The following is a 21,450-nucleotide window of genomic DNA, read 5'->3' as shown; positions in this document are numbered from 1 at the left end:
CAAGGAATTCACTAAGGTTTATAGGTCCATTGTGTTACCATATATTGAAAAAGTCAGAGGTTAGAACTACTTAGAGCTTTTGGCAAAGTTTGTATTGCTATTAAAGGGAAGGTCGTGAGGTTGGTAAATGGGGCATCACGCATGTGCTGGACAGAAACAAAGCAGGTAGGTGGTACTTTCATCGTCTTTATCCCAACTGCGGCGGGTATGATTGAAAGGGAGATTTAATCTTCTAGCATGGTTACCTTAAATGCTGTGATCTGTGAGTAAACCTACTACAATATTGATGTTTTTACGGGGTGTCTCATTAAGAGAGTTGTATTTCCTTTATTCTATTATTAACTATTGAAAAAATTAAATGAATTAAAGACGTATTTTGAACAGTAGTGAACTACAACAACAACATTTTTATTATTTATTAAGTAATTGAATTTTTGACTGACCATATTTCTTGTAAATAATTTTTACGTATATAAAAATATCTTTCTATTAGGTATTATAATAAAAAAACCTCTCTATTAGGTATTACGAAAATAACACCTCTCTATTAGGTATTACGAATGTAAAATACCCCTTTATTAGGTATTACGAAAATAATATTTCTCTATTAAAACAATAGTTTCTATTAAGAAACATAGCTTCTTTCGTCAGTATTGACTTTAAGAATAAAAATTAAATTAATTAAGGTCTATGGAACTATATAAAATTTAAGATTGAACTTATTGGATATTAAATTTTCATAAATAATCCAAACATGGATTAAAATATTATTTTATTTAATTAAAAATAGCAACAATAAAGCAACTTAATATTCTCTGTGCAAAAGGTGCAAAATTTTAAGTCCTTTTCTAATAAACTCTCGTACTCATAGAGTCTAGGAAAAGGTTTACTAAGTCTTACTAGGAATTATTATTAAAAATTAAGTAATAAAGAATTAAATAAATAATTTTTTAAAATATTTTGGCACTCCATGGTTTATAATCAGTCATTTTTTGTGGTGCTTAAATGTGTCAAAAATATTTGTTCTTTAAAATTGTTGCGCTAAAAAACAACTTTTTGCAATTTGTACAAAAAAAGTGTTAAAACCTTGGCTTTTCTTTCATATTGGGATGTCAAAAGTGCAGATAAGGTGTGATTAAAATATAAAAACTTTATATAGAAGATATTAAAGAGTTATAAGATAAGTTTTTAATACAGTGGCAATAAAGTTTTAAAAAATTAAAAACTTTTTTCAAAAATATTTTGATAATATATTGCTTTAAAGATTGGCATTTTTGAGAATATTATTATTAAGTAAATCGTTTTTTATTTCTATTTTATATATTTTTAAATATTAACTAAAAATTGAATATATTTTATTTATTTACATTTTAATATGCAACACAAATTCTGTATAAAGAAAAATAAGATTAGTTAGATAACAATATAAAAAAGAACGTTCTTCTACAATGTTTTAATAATAATTAAAATTATTTATATTTAAATTAATTAAGTATATTAAATTTTTTTTATTTTTTGTTATTGCCATCGTTTGCTAATAGTAATTCTTTCGCTTCTTTCTTGCCCTTTTTCTTTTCTTCCTTAGCTATAATTTTAGCAAGACGTTCTTCCTCCTTTGCAAGACGCTTCTCTTCCTATCAAAAGAGAAAAAAAAAATTTATATATATATATATACATATATATTAAAATTTACATCCAAACTATATAAAAGAAAACTCTTTGGATTATTTATCATAAATATCAATACATTACAAATATATATTTTACACATAAATATTTTGAAAAGTTAAGAAAACCCTAAGCAAACTTCAGTTAAACTTCAAGAAAAGAAAAACTTAACAAAAATCAAAGAAAACTTCTCAATAAAGTTTTTTCTTGAAAAGTTTCACACATGCGACATGCAAGACAAAGTTATTTTCCTTTGAGATTCGCTATAATTTAAGTCATTAACCCACTAAAGACATATAGGTCTATTTTTGACATATGCGAAACTAAAATTAGACATTACAATATACATAATACATAAATTATATATATTTAAAAATGCACAAAAATATAAAATCAAAATGGATGCAAAAAGAAAGAAACAAGGACAAGCAAATCAAAAACATCCATGAATGAAGCCAATTACCGACATCACTTTCCAGGCAGCCAAACCGCCATAGAAGCATAATAACCCACCACCACCTTCATTAACACCACCACCACCACTTTCACCACAATGACCCACCTTTCTTGCTTCCTTTTCTGCTTTCAATTTAAGCTTTTCTTCCTTCTTCTTACGCTCAACCGTTTCATTCTTTTTATTGTCAGCTTTTTCCTCTGAAATTATTATCAGAAAAAAGAAGAGAATAAGACTTTAAACTATAAATGTTGATACACTGCAAAAAAATTATATGGTTTTGATTTTTTATTTACGATTAGAAAAACTATTTGTTATTATTGTTAGGTTAGGTTAGTTTAGATAAATGTGACAGACAATCTAGTGACCTGCGAGTTGGTTAAAAATGGACTGAGAATCCAGTTTAACAGTTATGGATTCATTGCTGGTAGTTTGTCTACCGAAACCTCACTTATTACAAAAGAATAACAAAAAATTTTTAAGTAATTATATATCTATTTTATGATCTATATAATGTACATATGCACTTTTACAATTTCTTATACATAATACCATAGAGGCATAAAATATATTAAAATAAATAATTCTTAAACTTAGTAGTCTTTATCAAAAACAAAAAATATCATAATGCTCCTTGGTCCAAAAAAGGGTGGGAACTACTGATCTAGTTAATCAACTTACTTAGAACCTATAGGTCCATTCTGATACAACTGCATAAATGTCTCACTTATGAAATCATTTAGAAGTTCTTAAAGTATAGAATGTTTTGCACTCTAACGTTAAATATAGGAAGCGGAATACAGGAAAAATAAGATATAAATTTTAGAGAATAAGCTTATTGTATAAGAAACGTATAGGTAACCCTGTTCAAGTATGAACATGTACCCATTGTTTTATCTTAGAGTAATTAAGATGTTGAATCAGGCACATAATTAATTATTTTAAGCTATTTATTTAGGCAATACGGCGAAACAAACATTTCATTATAATTATAATCGCATTATAAATTAGTGTCTATTTAGGCACATATGTCGCAACAAATGTTTCAGTATGGTTAACATCTAATTAAAAATTAGTATTTATTTAGGCACACACGTCGCAACAAATCTTTCAGTATGGTCAAGATCTCATTGTAAAATCGTATTTATTTAGACTTAACGCTACAATAAAATACCATGATAAAATGTATATAAAACAAACAAATAGACTAAATAAATCAATATCTTCAAACTAAATATTTTTGTAATATTAGATAGTTTGGGTTAGGTTTGAGTGGCGGCCAATGCTCAAAATTCACTTGAATTCAAATAATGACCCATTCTAGTACCACATAATAAGTATTAGTACATCTACAGATTAGAGGTCAGCATACAAGCAACGCAGTAAGTCACGACTCCCGCATTAGGTAAAGATGAATCAACCTGATAAGTCTATGGACTATAAACTTAAGTTTCTAAGTTTGTAGAATGATAGCTAAGTCAGTTCGGTAATGGACTCTGAAAACTTTAGCTTCTCTCCTAGCTAAGAACGGACACTGAGACATGAGGTGGAGCAGAGTTTTGTTCTTATCCGCAGAACCAGAACCTCGACAACAGTCATTATAGGATAGACTCAGTCAAATAGCATGTCTTCATATTAAAACAATTGTAAAACTAATTGAGCAATTGACTGCTACGTTTTTTGTTTAGTTTAGGCCAGGTCAGTCTAGAGATCCGACAGCAGAGTTCGTCTGCCCAATTGTTTGTCTGCTATGCTCAGATATAACATATTTCTTTGATTGACATATATTAGTTAGTTTACTTGTTAGAGATATTGATTTTTTGAATTGAGAGTAAAGTAGATTTCTTTAGTGTCATATATTATGATCCCGGATGAATTGTTTTACTAGTGTTGCTTATTAAAAATAATTATTTTAGAAATGAGGCTGACAAAGTTTTTTCTGATCTGAAATCAAATACCGGGTAATATTTTTAAGCTCTTTATAGATGAACAATTTGATCACAGCTTTTGGAAAGGTGCACCTAGAGATTTTTGGGACTTGAGTTCAGCTATAAATTTTTATTATTGAAAAAGCATTTTTTTTTTACTTTTAGGTATATGTACGCTAATAGTAGGTTCAGGCAATATTTTGGAGGTTATTGAGTGAGAGTTAATATAATTTATTTTATATTTGCTTGATAACAGGGTTTTATATATGTGTGATAATATAAATAATATATAATTTTGTCCGTGACTTATTGTGATACTAAGAGTCGCACATGAGGAATTAGTTTTCGATTATAATAAAAGCAAAATTATTAATAAATTTAACTAATCAAGTACTTAATAAATACTTTATGTATATTAATTCAACCTTTGAGCACTATCTATTCTATTTTTTATTTGATTTATTTGGATTCCGTGTACTATATTAAATATTATATAAAAATATTTTCTCAACCTAATAAAACGATGAGAATAAACATGAATTAATTTCGAATTATGGAATAACAATTCCCTTTCATGCGGATTTAATAATTAAATTCGTACGCTCAATGAACAAGCCCCACAGTTAATTAAATTATTATTATCTGTTATTATTATTTGTGGAATGCTGATGACTTACTGTGGTTATTGCTTGAGAACAATGGAAAACTTCTGGTGGAAGAGCTTGAATGCTGTGTGTGCGCTTTGGAGTTCGTGGCAGTTGATTTAACTGTTGCCGCATTAGCGTTCTGGTCGTGCAATATTTTTTTACCGCCGATGTTGTTGTTGCTGTTGTTATTGTTGTTGGAATTGGTCGACAGGCTCAGTTTGTTGCTGTTGCCAATAGATTTTGCGTTGGCGTTGCCTTTCTTATCTTTGCCAACTACGTACGCGTTTTTGGGCAATGCGTTCTTTGAGGTCATTGGACTTATTTTTGCGCCACCAGCTTTAAGTGGCGGCGGTCCCAATGTGGAAAGTGATGAACTAATTTGTATATTCATAGGACGCCTGGGAGGCGAGGGAGGTTCCCGTAACAACGGAGCCGTTTCATGTGCATTCGTAGCAGATTTTGTGTAGGAAGCATAACTAATATAAAAATAGATTTGAATTAATTTTTATTAATATTCTAAGTTCTAAATTGTAAGCGGATAATGTAATAAAATAGAAAACAAACACATACCGAAAACGTGGATTACTTATATGCACTGGTGAAGGATGCGGTACTTTGGCAGGGCTACGGAATTCTTTTATAGGCGGTAAGCGATTTTGCAAATCAACTAAACGTCCTTTGGTATGTCGTCGACCGGGATAGGTATTTGTAGGCGGGGGAAAACTAATACAGCTGCCTGCACTACTACACGAACCGCTTGAAGATGAGTTGCTTAAAGAATGAAGTGGCTTCCTTGGTACTGCACCTACAAATAGAATTACTTTATGAAAAGTAATATAAAGAAAATAAAATTATATTCACCTGAGCAACCGCTAGGACAACCGGCATGATGTGAATGCACATGATGAAATTCACGTGGCGATAATGAACCACCTGATGAACCCGACGGTGACGATGATGAATGTGACATATTAAGTATTGGTGGTGCTAAATGATTATTTAACACTGTTGCAGTCTGTGTATATGAATTAGCTGATGGTGAGATAGGTGAAGCAGGCGAGCAGAGACCACTTGAAATGGAAGACGTTTTCGAGAACGCCGACATATGTGAAACACCAGACATTGTAGAGGAACCTGTTGAACTCATTGAATAAAGACTAGATGATTGCGCTACTCGCCCATTAGGACTACGCGGATATCGTCCTTGTACTGATACATGAAAGTTATTGTGCCCCAAATGGGCATCACCCATAGAATAGGAACTTGCTGAAGCAGGTAAACCACCTGGTCCTACACCAGCAGAGGCCCAACTTTTGGCACCCATGGAATAACTACTCGCTGATTCTTGTATGCGCCATGTACCCGAACTGGAAGTCAAACGATTTACACGTGCTCTACATATAACGCAACGCAAAGGCAGTAAACGTTGCGCTACTGCACTTTGTATAGTCTTCACAAAGCAACGTCTACACACAACGCGATGGCCACAAGGCGATGTTTGCATCGTGGCACGTGCATTAATACAAATAACGCACTCATCTTCTTGCGATGTGGGAGGATCGGGCTCACTTTCTTCGAGTTTACTAAGCAGTTTGTCCTGGAGAAGAGAATAAAAAATGATGAAAAATTAAATTAAATTAAACTTTAATATAATTACAATTAAATGTAAAGAAATATACAATGCTTATATGTATAATCTCTAAAAATAATCTCTTATTAAGTTGGATTTAAATAGATTTTAATCCATGTAACAGAAAAGTGTTTATTTTTGATTTAAAATAATTTCTAATAATATTTTTATATTTATTTATATTTATATTTAAAATTTATTATTTAATAAAAATAATAGTTATATTTATTTTTTTAATTTTTTTTATTTATATAATTATATATTTGTTTTTTATTTTTCTAAAATATTATTTAATTAAATTATCATATTATTAGCTGAAAGCACTTTACACATTTTTATAAAAATGTAATAAAAGGTAGAACTATGTTTACCAGCTTGTGGAGCGCTTAGTATTATTAATAATAATATTTATTTAAATTTTATTAATATTTTTTAATAAAATTTTTTATTATTGTTAAAATTAAATAATAAATGAATATTATTATTTTTAAAATTTCTTTCATTAATTAGTTTAGTTTTTTGAGTTTAAGTATTGAGTATAAATTTTTACTCAATAATTTAATTCATTCAGCAATGTTTTTAATTAAGTAAATTAAGCCTAAATGTATGCAACAAAATATGGTGTACATCCGCTCTTAAATTTTTTTAAATTCATTTAGACCAGTGTTTCTCAACCCAAAACATACTGTAGCTTACAGAATATATAATTCTCTTTTATTAGAGCCGGTAAAATGTTCAATGTGTTTTGTAAAGATCAGTAGGCATTAATAGCATTCCAAAAAAAATATTGCCTTTGAAGGTAAAAATTTAATTATTTAAGAACCGTTGCATAGTGTGTCAAAATGAACATAAGACCATCATAGTTCGATATTTTCTGAATCAGTAGAGATATTAAAATTAACTTTTTCTTAAATATAATTTTAGAGATGAGCTTTATTTTGAATACAATGTTAAATATTTTATATATGTTTGCGTTCAAAGTTGGAGGGGTTCCGGTAAGCTGATTGAGCTCAAAAAGAAACCCTGTGAGAAGAAACTCTTTGAGAAGAAGTTATTATTGTAGTAGTCGCACTTGATATTTGACTGTAAAACAATTTCACTTCTATATATTCATACCATCGTACATAGATAGATAGAGATATAGATAGATACTTTTTTATTATTCAATTTCAAAATTTTTTAACATAGTAAGTATTATGCCTTAAATCTAAAAACATTGGTCATAGTTATTTAAAAATATATTAAAAAATAAAGAATATGACACTGATTTGATAGTCGTCTGTCGGAGGTATTGGATTTATATAAATTTGCCTTCTAATTAAAAATTATTCGTAATTTAAATTAAAATTTAAAGATTATGTTTCAAATTTTAATTAAAAAGTAATAAAAATTCGTTTATAATAAGTTTTCTGTATTTCAAAGCACTAGTAATATAGTTAATCAATCTTTCCCAATCAGGATCATTTTCCCCATTAAGCACACTGATTACTTCCTCTTTCAGTAAAGATTCTCTTTCGAAACAAATTCGTCTATTCGTGTATCGTTTATATTACAATAACCATAGCAATCTATTTAATATATTTTAAACGATATAAAGAGTAAAAAGGAAATAAACTAATAAATTTCAGTAAGAAATAGTAAAATATAGCATTTATTTAAGTATAGCATTTACTTAAAAATAGCATTTACTTAAGTAATTAAGTCACAAATTGCAAATATATACAATACAATGATTTAGTATGCAAATTAAACTCATATCAATTACGAACAACTTCACTTCACCGATGCATACAGACAGTGCTCAACTTAGTTGAAGTATGACGTATACATAAAAGTAAGAAAAAACCAATTTGTTAGCTGATAATACTTAAAACGCGAGAAAATAATAAAGAAACATTGATACTAAAAATAATAATATAGTAAAAAATCATAGAATAATAATTTCATTGAAACAACACATTTTAACTGCTAACTAACAGCACTAAAAAATCTTAAATAAAACAATTCTACTAATAATTTCCAGGGCTTTAAACCGGAACCGAACCGAAAACCGAAAAAAACCGATATTTTTGTTGGAGTGAAAACCGGAACCGAACCGATATCTTTTTTTGTTTTGAACCGGAACGGGAAAAATTCCGGTTCGAAGCCCTTAAAATTTCTTTAAAAATATCTTTATAAACATTTTCCTTATTATAAAGTCTAAAGAATATTAAATTTTAAGTGGTTTGTCTATTAAAAATATTTGATATTTTAAGAAATATATAAATAAAATTTCATTAAAAATATTTTGCTTTCATTTCAAATGAAATGTGAAATACGAGAATGAATACGAGAGACAAAATATTTTGCCAACAGTTTGAAGTATCTTGACAGAAGTGTGCAACTTGCAGCTCATCAGGTCAACAAGTGCCATTTGAAGAGAAATGTAAATGACATGTTTAGGTTTTTATGCTAATATGAGGTTGCCTTTTTGACACATTTCATTGCACTTTTGCTAAAAATGCTCAACTGAATGGGTATAAAAATGCCAAAGTGGTTGGTCTAAATATTTTTTATGAGTTATATTTTAATAAATTAAAAACAAATTTAAAAAATTAATAAATGTTATAAATAATATATATATAAATGAGGTTCAAATTATGCTCTTAAGTGTATTCCATTTTAAGTTACATATATATTAGACTTGTGAAGCAGTTTATAACACCCTGAAGACGATGGACGATTATTTGAGCATATATATTCTAGGTCGTAGTAAGAAGAAGAATCAAAGTAGTCAGGAAAGGAGCAGCCACACTGATGATGGGGCCGGAACTAGAATAAAAGCATCCAAATCCAAATCACTTATTGGTACCTATAACAATAAGAGATACCAGGGTTGTATGAACCTATCAAAAGAAAAACTTGGAATCATCACAGGAATCGTAACAGGGCACTGTAAACTAAAACACCACCTTACAAGACTATGTATACTTACGGATGCAAACTGCAGATTCTGTGAAGAGTATGAAGAGTCAGCCACATATGTGCTGTTAGAGTGCCCTGCGTTAATGCATATACGGAATAGACTCCTGGGAATGTATATTCTTACGGAAGAGGCAATCAAACTCTGTAAACTAGATTCTATACTACTATTTATTGACGCAAAAGAGCTTAGAGACCCACTCTAAATCCAGAAGGGGTCACAATAAACCCTACTGTCGCAGTTCCACATCCTCTAACAATAATAATAAGAAAAATATTGGACTTAGCGATGTCTGTACGTCTATCTATCCATATATCTAATCAAATATCATAGTTGTAGTTTTTATGCTAGTCTATACTATACTTTATAGTAGTAATAGTTTTTAGGCTAGCCGATGGAATATTTGCAAGCATTTTTTGAAATTCCAGATGAAGAAAACAAACAGTTAAAATTAGCTTGCTATGTCCTATAGCGTCTATTCCAAGTAACTACCCAAAATGAGTTTATAGTTTTATATACAGAAATGCATCAGATTCTAAGTCGAAAAGACATTTCAATATACCTATGTGTGTTATAGAGAAATATATATATGTTAAAAAAAATAGTCGGTTTGTAACAAAATTGTTAAGGTAAAAGATATATAGGCATGATAACGTTGAAATTAGTATTTTAGTTTCCTTTGTACACAACGTAAATATAATTTTAGGAATTATTGGAAAATGAGAATTCATTTAATATGAACAATGCATTGAAGTGATTAGTGTAATGAGCTTACCGGTTGAGGGTTGTAGGTCATATTACAATACATACTTGCAAAATCAAATGTCACGACTGTGGTAAAATGAAAAATATGTATTAATATTTTAAAAAAAAAAATTGCTAAAGGCCTATTGTTATATATGTAATATTTAGCAAAAATTGTCTCGATTTATGGATATAATTATTCAGAAATTAAATTAGACTTAAGTTAGGAAAACTATAAAACATTAAAGCCATTTATTGTTAAGCAATAATTAAACTTGTTAAATTACTTCAGGAATTTAAAGTAAAAACACATGGAAGTTATTCAGATAATTAAGTTTTAATTTAATCATGTGTTAGGACTTCCTAGACTACTAATTTGACCAGTTTCGTTGTTACCAGAGCCTTGCTAGTGATTAATTAATATATTTCGTAGTGTATTCTGATTTCTTCGAGTATAGTCAAACTTTCTTCGAATAACCCCAAGATTCTTAATGGACATTACTCTGCCTTTGGTGGTATATTGTGTAGACTTTTCTCATTTTTTCGATTACAGTAAAACTTTCTTCGAATTATTCAGAATACTACTCTGTGTTTGATGGTATACTGTGTAGTGTTTTCTAATTTCTTTGAGTATATTTAAGTCTTCTTCGAGTTACTATCAGAGCCTTAATAGTCCCAACTCTGTCTTTGAACTGACCATTTAGTTAATATTCGAATTTTTATTTGATTAGTTTATGTTAGTTAGTTAGTTGTGGTGGAGGGAGGACGAATCCTCCTCAAATAGCTAAGGATGAAAGCCGTTTTGAGTCCACAAAAACCTCGTAATAGTGGGTAGTAGATTGAGGATCAAACTAGAACCAACCAGAGGCATTAACAAAGGCAAGAATCTGGCTAATGCTGATGCTGGAGATATCGCTAAGTGATTTGAAGAAAGGGGCCCCCAGAAACTTAAACCTAGTTTTGGCCAGACCTGGACAAAAACACATCAGGTGTTCTGGTGTCATTTCTTCAAGTATTGGTAGACACGCACTACATGAGGTACCACAGGGAAGGCCAAGTCTTGCTCCATGCCGTCCTATGGACCAGTGACCCGTAAAGACAGATATTAGCTTAGAAACCTCAGATTTGTTTCTACAGATTAAGTCAGAGGTTCTATATTTGGAATAGATGGGCCAAGTAGCCCTTGACCTGGCTGCTAAGACAGTAAGGGTCCACTAACTATTTGCCTGTCGCAAAAAATGGTCACAAAAATGATTAGTTTATAGTCCATATATAATTTGTTGGGCTGCAAATGCCAGGCTTGGAACTAAATTATATTATATTATATATTAATTATAATATTATAATTATATTAATTATAATATAATTAATTATAATTAATTATATGCAAATGTTATAACATAACGTAACGCCTTAAATAATTCCAAAACAAGTTATCTATAAGCTTTACAATAAATAATCGCAACATGTAAATGTCTTCTAGTTGAATTATGTTTATTTATTTAGTATTAGTAACAATATTAGTAACAAAAAATAAAACAGAAAAAGATTACAATATTTCATTTGCTCTTAAGTAGAGGCCGTAGTTTTTAACACTTGTTGTCTAATGAATGCACTTTGTCTCTATTAGCTTCCAATAAATCTAACAGCTTTTGTGGTTAAGATATTTTATTGACTTTACATGAGCTTCGTTTGCTCCCAGCATTTGAGAAAAGATAAATGAAGTTTTATTCATGTGCGTTAAGGCATTTACTTGGTTTCAAAACTTTGCATTTTGCTGGAGAACATCTGTTCATTAAAACAAAAAATTGATCGTGAATTTATTTTTTACGTTAAAGTTCACATTGACCGTCAATTTGAGGTTGTTTTATGTAAATTTAAGTCAGAATCTAGTTCAGGGCATTGCGCTTCTTTCAGACATTATTTCGATAATCGGAAAAAGGTTATTAAATATTCAATAATTATTTTATTATATATTATTTTAAACAAATTGAGAGAAGCGTAAATAGACTACATAAATATATAATATTAAGATTCATATTGATTAATACAGAAGGCATTATAATACCGCATACGCCAAACTGTATTAAACACTGAAGTTATTGAAGTTCCTGGATTATCTGCAATACTTCAATTAATATACTCGATGTTTTCGGTTATAGTTTTTGAACAACGTCTATCCACGCATCTCACATCTTTTCACATCTTTTAATACCATTAAATTTCAAGCACGGAGCTATAAAAAATAATACTAGGTAGGTCTGTTATTTGTTATATATTAAATCTATGTGAACTATTCACGTACTTTACAAATATATAATATATATGTTCAATAAATTTATTCAATATTCCATATATTATAATATTATGGTATTCATAATATTATTGAAACTAAGTGTTGAATATGATTTGTAAATAAATATATAATAATCTTTTTTGATATTATTTGTTTAGACCTTCAGAAGACAATTTCAACCGGGATTAGATAAACACAGCTAAGTCAGTGTATGATATTATTGACGCTAAATATATTTAATATTATTGATAAAATAACAATGTTGGCGTCAATAATTATGCTAACCTTAATACTATACCTTAAGAAACTTAGTCATAAAAACTATCTATGTTTCTATGTATCTATGTTATATACTACTTCCTAGGGTTGTGCTTATAACTATCATTTATATTTCCTTTAATATATAATCATTTAGGATAAAAAATGAATTCAAATGATAACGCTATAGTACCCAGAGAGACTATGTATGGGTCGAATATATAATGAATGAATGATCTATCAAATATAATTAAAACAGAATCAACACATTTTGAATTCTTAATTATATTATATATAATATGAGTTTAAAAATTATTTTATTTATTAATTTTTAGATGCGAGTATTATTATGAAATTGATAGTTTTGTAAATACGAACATATTAATTGTAAAATATTGTTAGTTATAGTAGATATATTAAAAATAAATGGATTTATACAAATATTTTATATAATTATAAATTACTTTTATTTTTTATAGTGATTAATTTCTATTTTAGATATAAGATTTTTTTAAAAATATATTTATATAAAAATAAATTTATTAAGAAATAATATTAGTTTTATTAGAAACCTATATTAAGACCAAATTAACTTATACCTATTTTTTATAGAATTGTAAATTACGTTCATTATATTTAGCGATTATAATTATAATATTATTTTATTTATATTTTGAATATAAGTATTTTTTAAAAAAAAAATTTTTATAAAATATATTTATTAGGAAATATTATTAGTTTTATTAGATATATTAAGAACAAATGAACCTATACATATATTTAATATAATTATAAATTACTTTTATTATTTTTAGTGATTAGTACTGGTAATTATTATGGCAATTTTTCGGAATTCTATACAAAATCTTGATATCATTAACTGTTGCGAATGATTGCATTACTCATACGCCCCTGAACTTAAGTTAAAGTTTATAAACTAATATTAAAAATAATTAACTCATTCAAGAAGTAAGTGTATTTTTTAATAAATTATATTTAATTTTAATATCGTGATTGAAAGTATTGTTTCTTCAAATAATCGTTTTGCAAGTGAGTAAATTGATTTTGTGTGCTACAATGTTGGTCAATATGCTTAGTTGGCTGCAATTTGTAATATGGCTGCAGTCTGTTATTAAAAAATATCGGATTTAACTGAAACTTTGGTACGACAACAAAGTTTTTAAAGTATGTCTTTAACGATGTTAACATATCGTCTTAACGATGTTAACATATTATCTTAATGATGTTAACATATATTGATAGATATCAGAACTCATGATATGAAAATCTTAATAGTTTTAGCGAAAGATATAGGATAATTGAGTTTATTATTGGAAGATGTCAAGCCCCATCTTGGATGATAATCATAGAGCAAGCAGTATCATAATCACTATCTATAAAAGCATGAATATAGCTATTGATATAGGATAATTGAGTTTAAAACTTGAAGCAGCCAAAATCTTTCAATCCTCCATTTTTAACCCTAAAGGATGATAGTGCAAATCATAGAAGATTAAATATCATAATTATTATTTTTAAAAGCATTGATTACATTATAAATTTCATAATCAATGAAATGACCTATAGAAGTAGTGTCATACATTGTCAACTCGATCGAATATATATTTTATAATAAAAAATTTAAATAAAAATCAAATAAAAATGAATAATTTGTTGCAAATTAGCAAAGCTACTGGTATTTTCATATCAAAACATTTGTCAAATAAATAAAAATATTATTTATTTTTGTCATTTGGAGTAATGCGACACTTCCAATAATACAAAATGGCAATTGAATAGAAACGGAAGTGTGCACAAACCACTGCCATTAGGGCAAAAGCACGTAGTCACCGTTTAAGCAACCATAAAAAGTGATTTGCTCCATTGGTGAGATGACAAGCCAGCAAGCGCCGGATTTGAACCAGTAAACCAAAGTTAATAAACGAATGGAAGAAAAAAATGCTTTACATATTGATGAATACTTAAATGACTGCAGAGTAATATGTATATTTGTAGATACATATGTTGTAGATACATAAGCATTTATGCTAATATTGGAGGCAGATCGACTCCAAAGGAAAGGTATCAAAAGAGAGATACACAAATATTTCATTAAAAATCTGGTCAAGGTGAACCGCCTACACTGCTGACTCTTATTAAACATTTTCAAAGAATGTGAAGTTTATCGCATGCAGGGAAGTTACATTAACAGTATCTTGACATTTTAGAAAAACAATTAATTAAAAAATTATCAATGTTGTTATTGCTGTAGTTGCTGTTATTTATTTAATGTCGTTTAATGTCAGATATAAACCAATTTTATAGTTACATTGACTTTTAGGCCGAAGCCTGTTTCAAATAAATTCAAAATAGCGCAACAGACAGTCAGTCAGTCAGTAGGTTTACATGTTTCAATGTCAAGGTGTATGATGCTAAACGAATTGGCCGGCAAATGTATCTGATAGATATGTTATCGCATACTATTTCATTAATTACGTTATATTTAAAATAAGTGTTTGTTTTGAGTTGCGTAGCTTAATTATAACATTATTTTATTTTGATCATTTATTTATTTTGAACTCAACATTTAAGTATTTAAAGATTACGTAGTTTAAATATTTATAAAAAAAAAATTTGATGATGAAATTTCTAATAAGTTTTTAGATAGGTTTTAAAAACTAGTGAACTACAACAACAAAAAATTTTTTTATATTATTTTAATTATTGATTATAATTACTATTGTTTATATATATAGTTGACATCTAAAAGTCTTTAATGGTTTTGCTATTGAAGTATGTTACCGATAAACACATAAGCGACTTGCGTATTTAAATACCTCAAAAGAGTTCTTTTTAATTCTTATCATTATTTATGTTCTTACGTTCTTCAGACTAAAGAACTGGTTCGTTCCTACAGTTATGGTAAGGTATACTTCTTCAACAGAATAGAGTTGAGGTTGCTGGTGGGATATTTAACGGGTCATCATGGATTGCGTTATCATCTTAATAAAATGGGCCTGTCCCAACAGATGGATTGTCGACTCTGCTTAAAAGCAGACAAGACTTTCAGTCACATCCACTGTGACTGCCCAGCCTTGATCTGCGCCAGGAGGAGGTCACTGGGACTAGAACTACTCTACTCTTCTGATATTAGGAGGTCCACAATGGACGACATTCTGGCTTTCTTTCGGAAGACGGAATGTCTTCTGTCAGGTTAAGGTCTGTTGCAGTGCTCCGCTCTATTGGAAGCTAGTACCCTGTTTATTTCTATTTCTATGTTCTTACTTTAAATAGAGAAAGTATTTTTTAATCAACACTGATAATTAAAAATGAATAATTATAAATATAAGCAAATAATAATAAATAAAAAAATTATAAAGAAAAATGATCAATAATATATAAACCCTATATTGTTTATATATGTATGTATGTATGTGAAATAAACACTATTTTTATTTTTATATTCACACTTTATGCCAGATGATGGATACGGAAACTATTTTCCCACGTCAATAAAAAATCGACTCGTATGTATATCGGAATACTTGATATATTTCACAAGAATAAATTTTATATGAAATTCAATTGAATGCAAAAGTAGCACGCGACTGCGTACTAGGAAATAAAATTTTACTACTCGATTCTTGTAAGATGGGCGGCAGTAACGCAAATGGAATATCTAATAAAAATAATTTGAGAACTTATTTTAAATTGTAATTACAAAACTCACAGAAGCGAAACTCTGTCGCGCATTTCAATTAGTACGAAAATATACCAGGCAATTAAAAATATAAAAAAGTCGGTTGAAACAATTACATTCACTTCATACGCATCACTAGGCGGCAAAGACTGGGACGACCTTAGTCTGTACATACGTGAATTGGGTTCCCAATTTATGAATAGAAACAAACTGTATGGAAAAATTTTTAGCATCATGAATAGCTTGGGCGCGTCTTTCTTTTGAAAGGAGGGGTTTCTTCCATTTTATTTCATAAACAAAAAAAAGTTTATGAAATTTAATAAAACATTTTATTATATATATAATATGTACAGTATATATATTATATATATCTTACATCAAAAAATATGTAGACTTAAAAAAATATATTATATATAAAAAACGATAGCTAAATGCTCTTACTGGCAATTTCCAAAATATAAATTTATATCATAATACTAATAATAAATAATAATATAATAATTATAATAATAAAATAATAGGTATATAATAAAAATATATATATATATATATATGTTTATATATCTTCAATATATATATGTATATATATATTTTTTTCATATATATATATATATGTTTATATATCTTCAATATATATATGCATATATATATTTTTTTTTATTTTTTTTATTTTATATATATATATGTCTCTAATATATATATGTATATACTAGATACCTGTCAGTTTTTTCTTTTGTATATTAATACTAACATTCCAAAAAAACCTTATCAAATTCATTCGATTAGATTCAGAGAGGATTCATTATCACAAAAAAAAAAAATAAATAAATGATATATATAAGATATATATAATTTATACATCAAAACTAGATTTATTAACAAAAAAAAAATTAATATAAATCTTGTGTTTATTTATTGGTTACGGATCCATGTAGTCATAATCTTCCGGTCGAAATCTTTATGGAAAATAGGAAAATAAAAATGGAGGATTGAAAATTAAAAAATTTTTATTCCCATCATTGAAGACATTTATTCCCGTCGCAGATATATAATATATAACATTAATATCATACAGAAATCATCTATTCGATATTGATGATATTTTTATGTAATATTATTGACCGAATTCTTTATGATTTCATAAAAGTAAATAAAAATTTAAATTTTTTTATTCCTGTCGATAAAGATATCTTCAATGTCAAAGAAACCTTATGTGTGTAGCATTAATATCATTTTAATTTAATTCTTACGGATCCAAGCGGAAACTATTCTGTTAATTTTGATGAAACTTTAGTATTATTGGATAAGAGAAAAAATTGATAAGCTGTATTTTAAGGTGATATCTATGGTTACTGGTGGGTTATATAGTACTATAGTTTTCTTTCCTATTTATTCTTCTTAAGCTATATTTTTGAATACATCGGGTTTCTAGTTTAAGCTTTATCTTTCACCTATTAAAGGTAATAACATAACTTACATATTCAAAATAATAACAAAGTCAAGTAAAGAAGACTTGTAGGCTTTGCCCTACTTAATTCTTAATGTTTATTTATTATAAATAATTCAATTTCGAGTACAATAATTATACGTGTACCAATGACAACTTTTGTTTTTTTACTAAATCAAAATATTAGTTTCAATAATTTATTTGTCCGAATTTGCATGGCCAACCTAGATCATGTGAATATACAACCGCCACAGACTCTAACGATATCAGTAAAAACTTTGTGTTCACAATTAACTTATTTAGGGTTTAAGACGATAGATATATAGTTACACATTGGACCATATGCTCATGGGGCTGCATGAGGTTATTTTTAAAAAAAAGTTAAAAAAAATTATTATAAAATTTTACAATTTTAGGTGGACCAAAAGAATGCTAGTATTTAAAAATATTTTAAATTTTGGATATTTAAATAATATCGATAATTATTTAAGAAAATCCATTTTAATAACAATTCATATTCAAAGAAATAAATTCATTTATTTTCGCAAGATATAACAATCAAATGACATCCAAATATCATAAAAAAACTTTATGCAAATCACATAGCAAAACTACAAAATTAATTTTAATAAAATTTTTATAAAATAGCAAAATAGCCCCAACTTTATTGTTTACATGTCAAAAGTTACACATTTAAGTATTGTTTACACATAAAATTGTCAACTTTAATATGCTTCCGGAGTGCTAAAGCATGTGACGTCACATGCGTTCACATATAAGTGAACTCTGTTGATCAGCAAATTTAAGTTTGTGACTTGAGTCTTTTATTTTGTTTTGCTCTATTATTCACAGTTGTTGTTGTTGTTTTGTTAATATATTTTCGGTCAAAATTGGTTTTTGTTTGAACTTGCTGAGCTACATTTCAAAATGGGTCATTAAGTTACTGATGCAACACTGATCTTTTAAAATGATTATATTATTAAGTAAGAGAAGTAAGTTAATATCTTTTTCCAAGTACTTAACTATATTTTATTCAATTTTATATAGAAGAAGAAAGTAGTTTCATTATGTTTTGGTAGAGTCAGAAATTAATATATACTGTAAAGTTAATCAAAACCAATTTTTTGTTACATTAATATTAATATACTTAAGATAAAATTGAATCGTATAAATTTGAATTGTTTAAAAAATATTTACCACTATTGTATATATAAAATATTTACCCTTCAAAAATATTTATTTACATAGAATGATAGTTTTTCAGATATTGATTACATTCTGTGCTAAATGAATTGAGACTCTTTCATAGCCTAAAAAGTAGAACCATTGTGATATCGCAAGCAAATATTATAATTACAGATTTTCAGAGTGTCACTAAGTTAATTATTGTTAAAGAGTCTTACTTTAATATTTATCACTTTATAAGGCGGGTTGATCAAAAGATCAACTATGGTCGCGGTGCTACGCTTCGTTAGGAGACGATACCCAGGTAATGTGTCAAAAGAATCCGTTGAGAATATCAAGTAGATATTACAGAAAAGAAGCAACCGTGTGGTTTGCACTAAAATTTGCAATTAAAATTAATATCCTATTTGAAAAAAAAAAGTATGTTTATGTTCCACTAAAAAATTTTTTATTTATACTTAAATATATTTATATAAATGATTTTATTTTAGAAAGAAATAGAGAGGTAATACATAACTTTTCACTCTATATTTCATAAATTTTGAATGTGCCAGATAAAGTTTATAAGATCTGTTGCGCTATCTTTGGATCAAGTCATTAAATTTAATTTGGATTATTAAAGTCGTAAGTATCACAATATATTTTAATCTAGTACCCTTCAAGCTTAATGAAAGCCTAATGAAAATATTATACTTATTTTATTTACTTGTTTTTATTATACCTGTTATGCTTAGTATTAGTAAATAATGGTATGATATTATTTTAGGTTTCTTATAAAATCTGCTGCTATTAGGATTCTTGCATCCAATCCAATCTCATCTCATAGTTAGTAGGTAAGAATATACCCCACTCGTAAGTTCAGTTTAATTTAAACTAAGAAATTTGATCGTTACTTAAACCCTTATTGGTTTTAATATACCAGGTTTTAATATATATAATATTAGTTTATTGTATTATTATATTTTAGGAGGGATTTTCCGATAATATATGGCACAGTAGTACTAAACGATGTGACTCACCAAACATAGAATACTCACTATCACTCTTTGAATCGTTTGTATGATAGAGTGGTATAATGTGACAGAACTAGCACTTACGAGGAAGTCAATTGATCGGTGTACTATAGAAAGGCTGAGAAAAACTAATTTATTACTTAGAAGGCGCCTATGATATAAGCTGAGATACGTAATTACAGAAATATCACATCACACAGAGAAAAGTGGAAGTTATTGGTTAAGGGGGCATTACTTAAGGAGGCATGTTAGAAAAGAAAAAATATTGCACTTAACTCACTTTAGCAAATCATTTTCATACAGCTTATGTTGAGTTTTTGATTTGAATAAAATGTAAGTATATATTATATACATATTATAGGTACATATAATATATATTAATGTTGAAGCTGTTTAGAGCTAGTACACTTAAGCACTTATACTCTTTTTTAACTCGAGGTATCTTCAAAACCGCTCTCTACACCTTGACTAGATTATTGTTTATCACTTCATCAGACTAAGCAATAATTGACCTCAGATCTGCATAACTCCCCGAGGAGCCTGTAACATTTCTGAGATTTGATTACGCGATGTTGGTAAGTCTTTCAGATTTCAGCTTATAATTTGCCAGTTTTTAATTCAAAGTAAAACAAAAAAAAAGAAATTTTTAATAAAAGAATATAGCATTTCCCTTAAATAATTAACCAGAACATAGTGAGGAGAATTATTGCATATAAGTGTCTCCTCCTTCTCCAGCAAAATTATTGCTATTGTCATTATAAATATTGCTATTGTAATTTTTGTTATAATTATTAATATTATTATTGTTGCTTTTATAATTATATATTTAGAAATATGTTTCTCCTTTACAAACAGGACGGGTTTTGACTTCAACACCTTTTATTTGGATATTGAAATTTTTTTATGAGCTTCTTTAATGGAATAAAAGTATCTTACAGAGGAGTTTATGGTAAAAAAAAATGCGTATATTGAGTACAGCAAATAAGAGCCATCAGTGATGAATTCAATTTTTATTAACATCTCTCCTATTTGTAACATCATGCACCATATACTTAATAACTTTCTATGACAGTAGTAGAACTGTTCAAAATGGTTAGGTTTTTATATGTCTGTATCTGTTATATATCTGTATGTATCTGTTGCTATATACGTATATATCCGTTGTTTCATAAATTAACATAATTCAGATTGATTATATATTTAGCTATATAATTATTTTTTATATAAAATTAAATATATATAAAAAAATTTACATTTTATAATTAATAATCAAAGTAGACTTGATTAATTAATCGATTAATCTGATTGTCATTAAGACCGAAGTTAAAATTTTGCTATTTGCTTTGCGTTAAAGTTAAAATTTTGTTACTGTGCGAATTGAAGACGCTCAAGAGAATCAACATTTTGTTTATTTATTTAATAATTAAACGATTCTGTTGCTTTTGCTTTCGAGCCAAGCTAATAAATCGCAGCTTTGTCTCTTACTGAGCTGGTAGTGGAAGAAACTACCTTTTGCCC

General features: G+C 28.0%; 1 protein-coding gene across 1 annotated transcript; it reads right to left on the bottom strand.

Annotated features, from left to right (window-relative positions):
• Positions 1–1,508: 1,508 nt before the first annotated feature.
• Positions 1,509–10,085, bottom strand: LOC119674438 (probable serine/threonine-protein kinase DDB_G0272282). The gene is made up of 6 exons (XM_038085576.1): positions 10,065–10,085; positions 5,559–6,294; positions 5,268–5,502; positions 4,728–5,173; positions 2,231–2,322; positions 1,509–1,634 (listed from the first exon to the last, which is right to left on the bottom strand). Exons 1-6 carry the CDS (start codon positions 10,083–10,085, stop codon positions 1,509–1,511), a joined length of 1,656 nt encoding a protein of 551 aa, XP_037941504.1.
• Between the last annotated feature and the right edge of the window lie 11,365 nt (positions 10,086–21,450).

Source organism: Teleopsis dalmanni, chromosome 2 (genome assembly GCF_002237135.1).
Source record: "Teleopsis dalmanni isolate 2A chromosome 2, ASM223713v2, whole genome shotgun sequence".
Lineage (NCBI taxonomy): Eukaryota > Metazoa > Arthropoda > Insecta > Diptera > Diopsidae > Teleopsis > Teleopsis dalmanni.
This window is presented reverse-complemented; position numbering and strand designations above follow the sequence as displayed.

Coding starts and splice junctions, on each gene's coding strand:
- LOC119674438 (XM_038085576.1), bottom strand. CDS start 10,085: ATGACCTACAACCCTCAACCG. Junction 6,295..10,064: donor TGACCTACAACCCTCAACCG/GTAAGCTCATTA, acceptor TCTCTTCTCCAG/GACAAACTGCTTAGTAAACT. Junction 5,503..5,558: donor TTGTCCTAGCGGTTGCTCAG/GTGAATATAATT, acceptor TTCTATTTGTAG/GTGCAGTACCAAGGAAGCCA.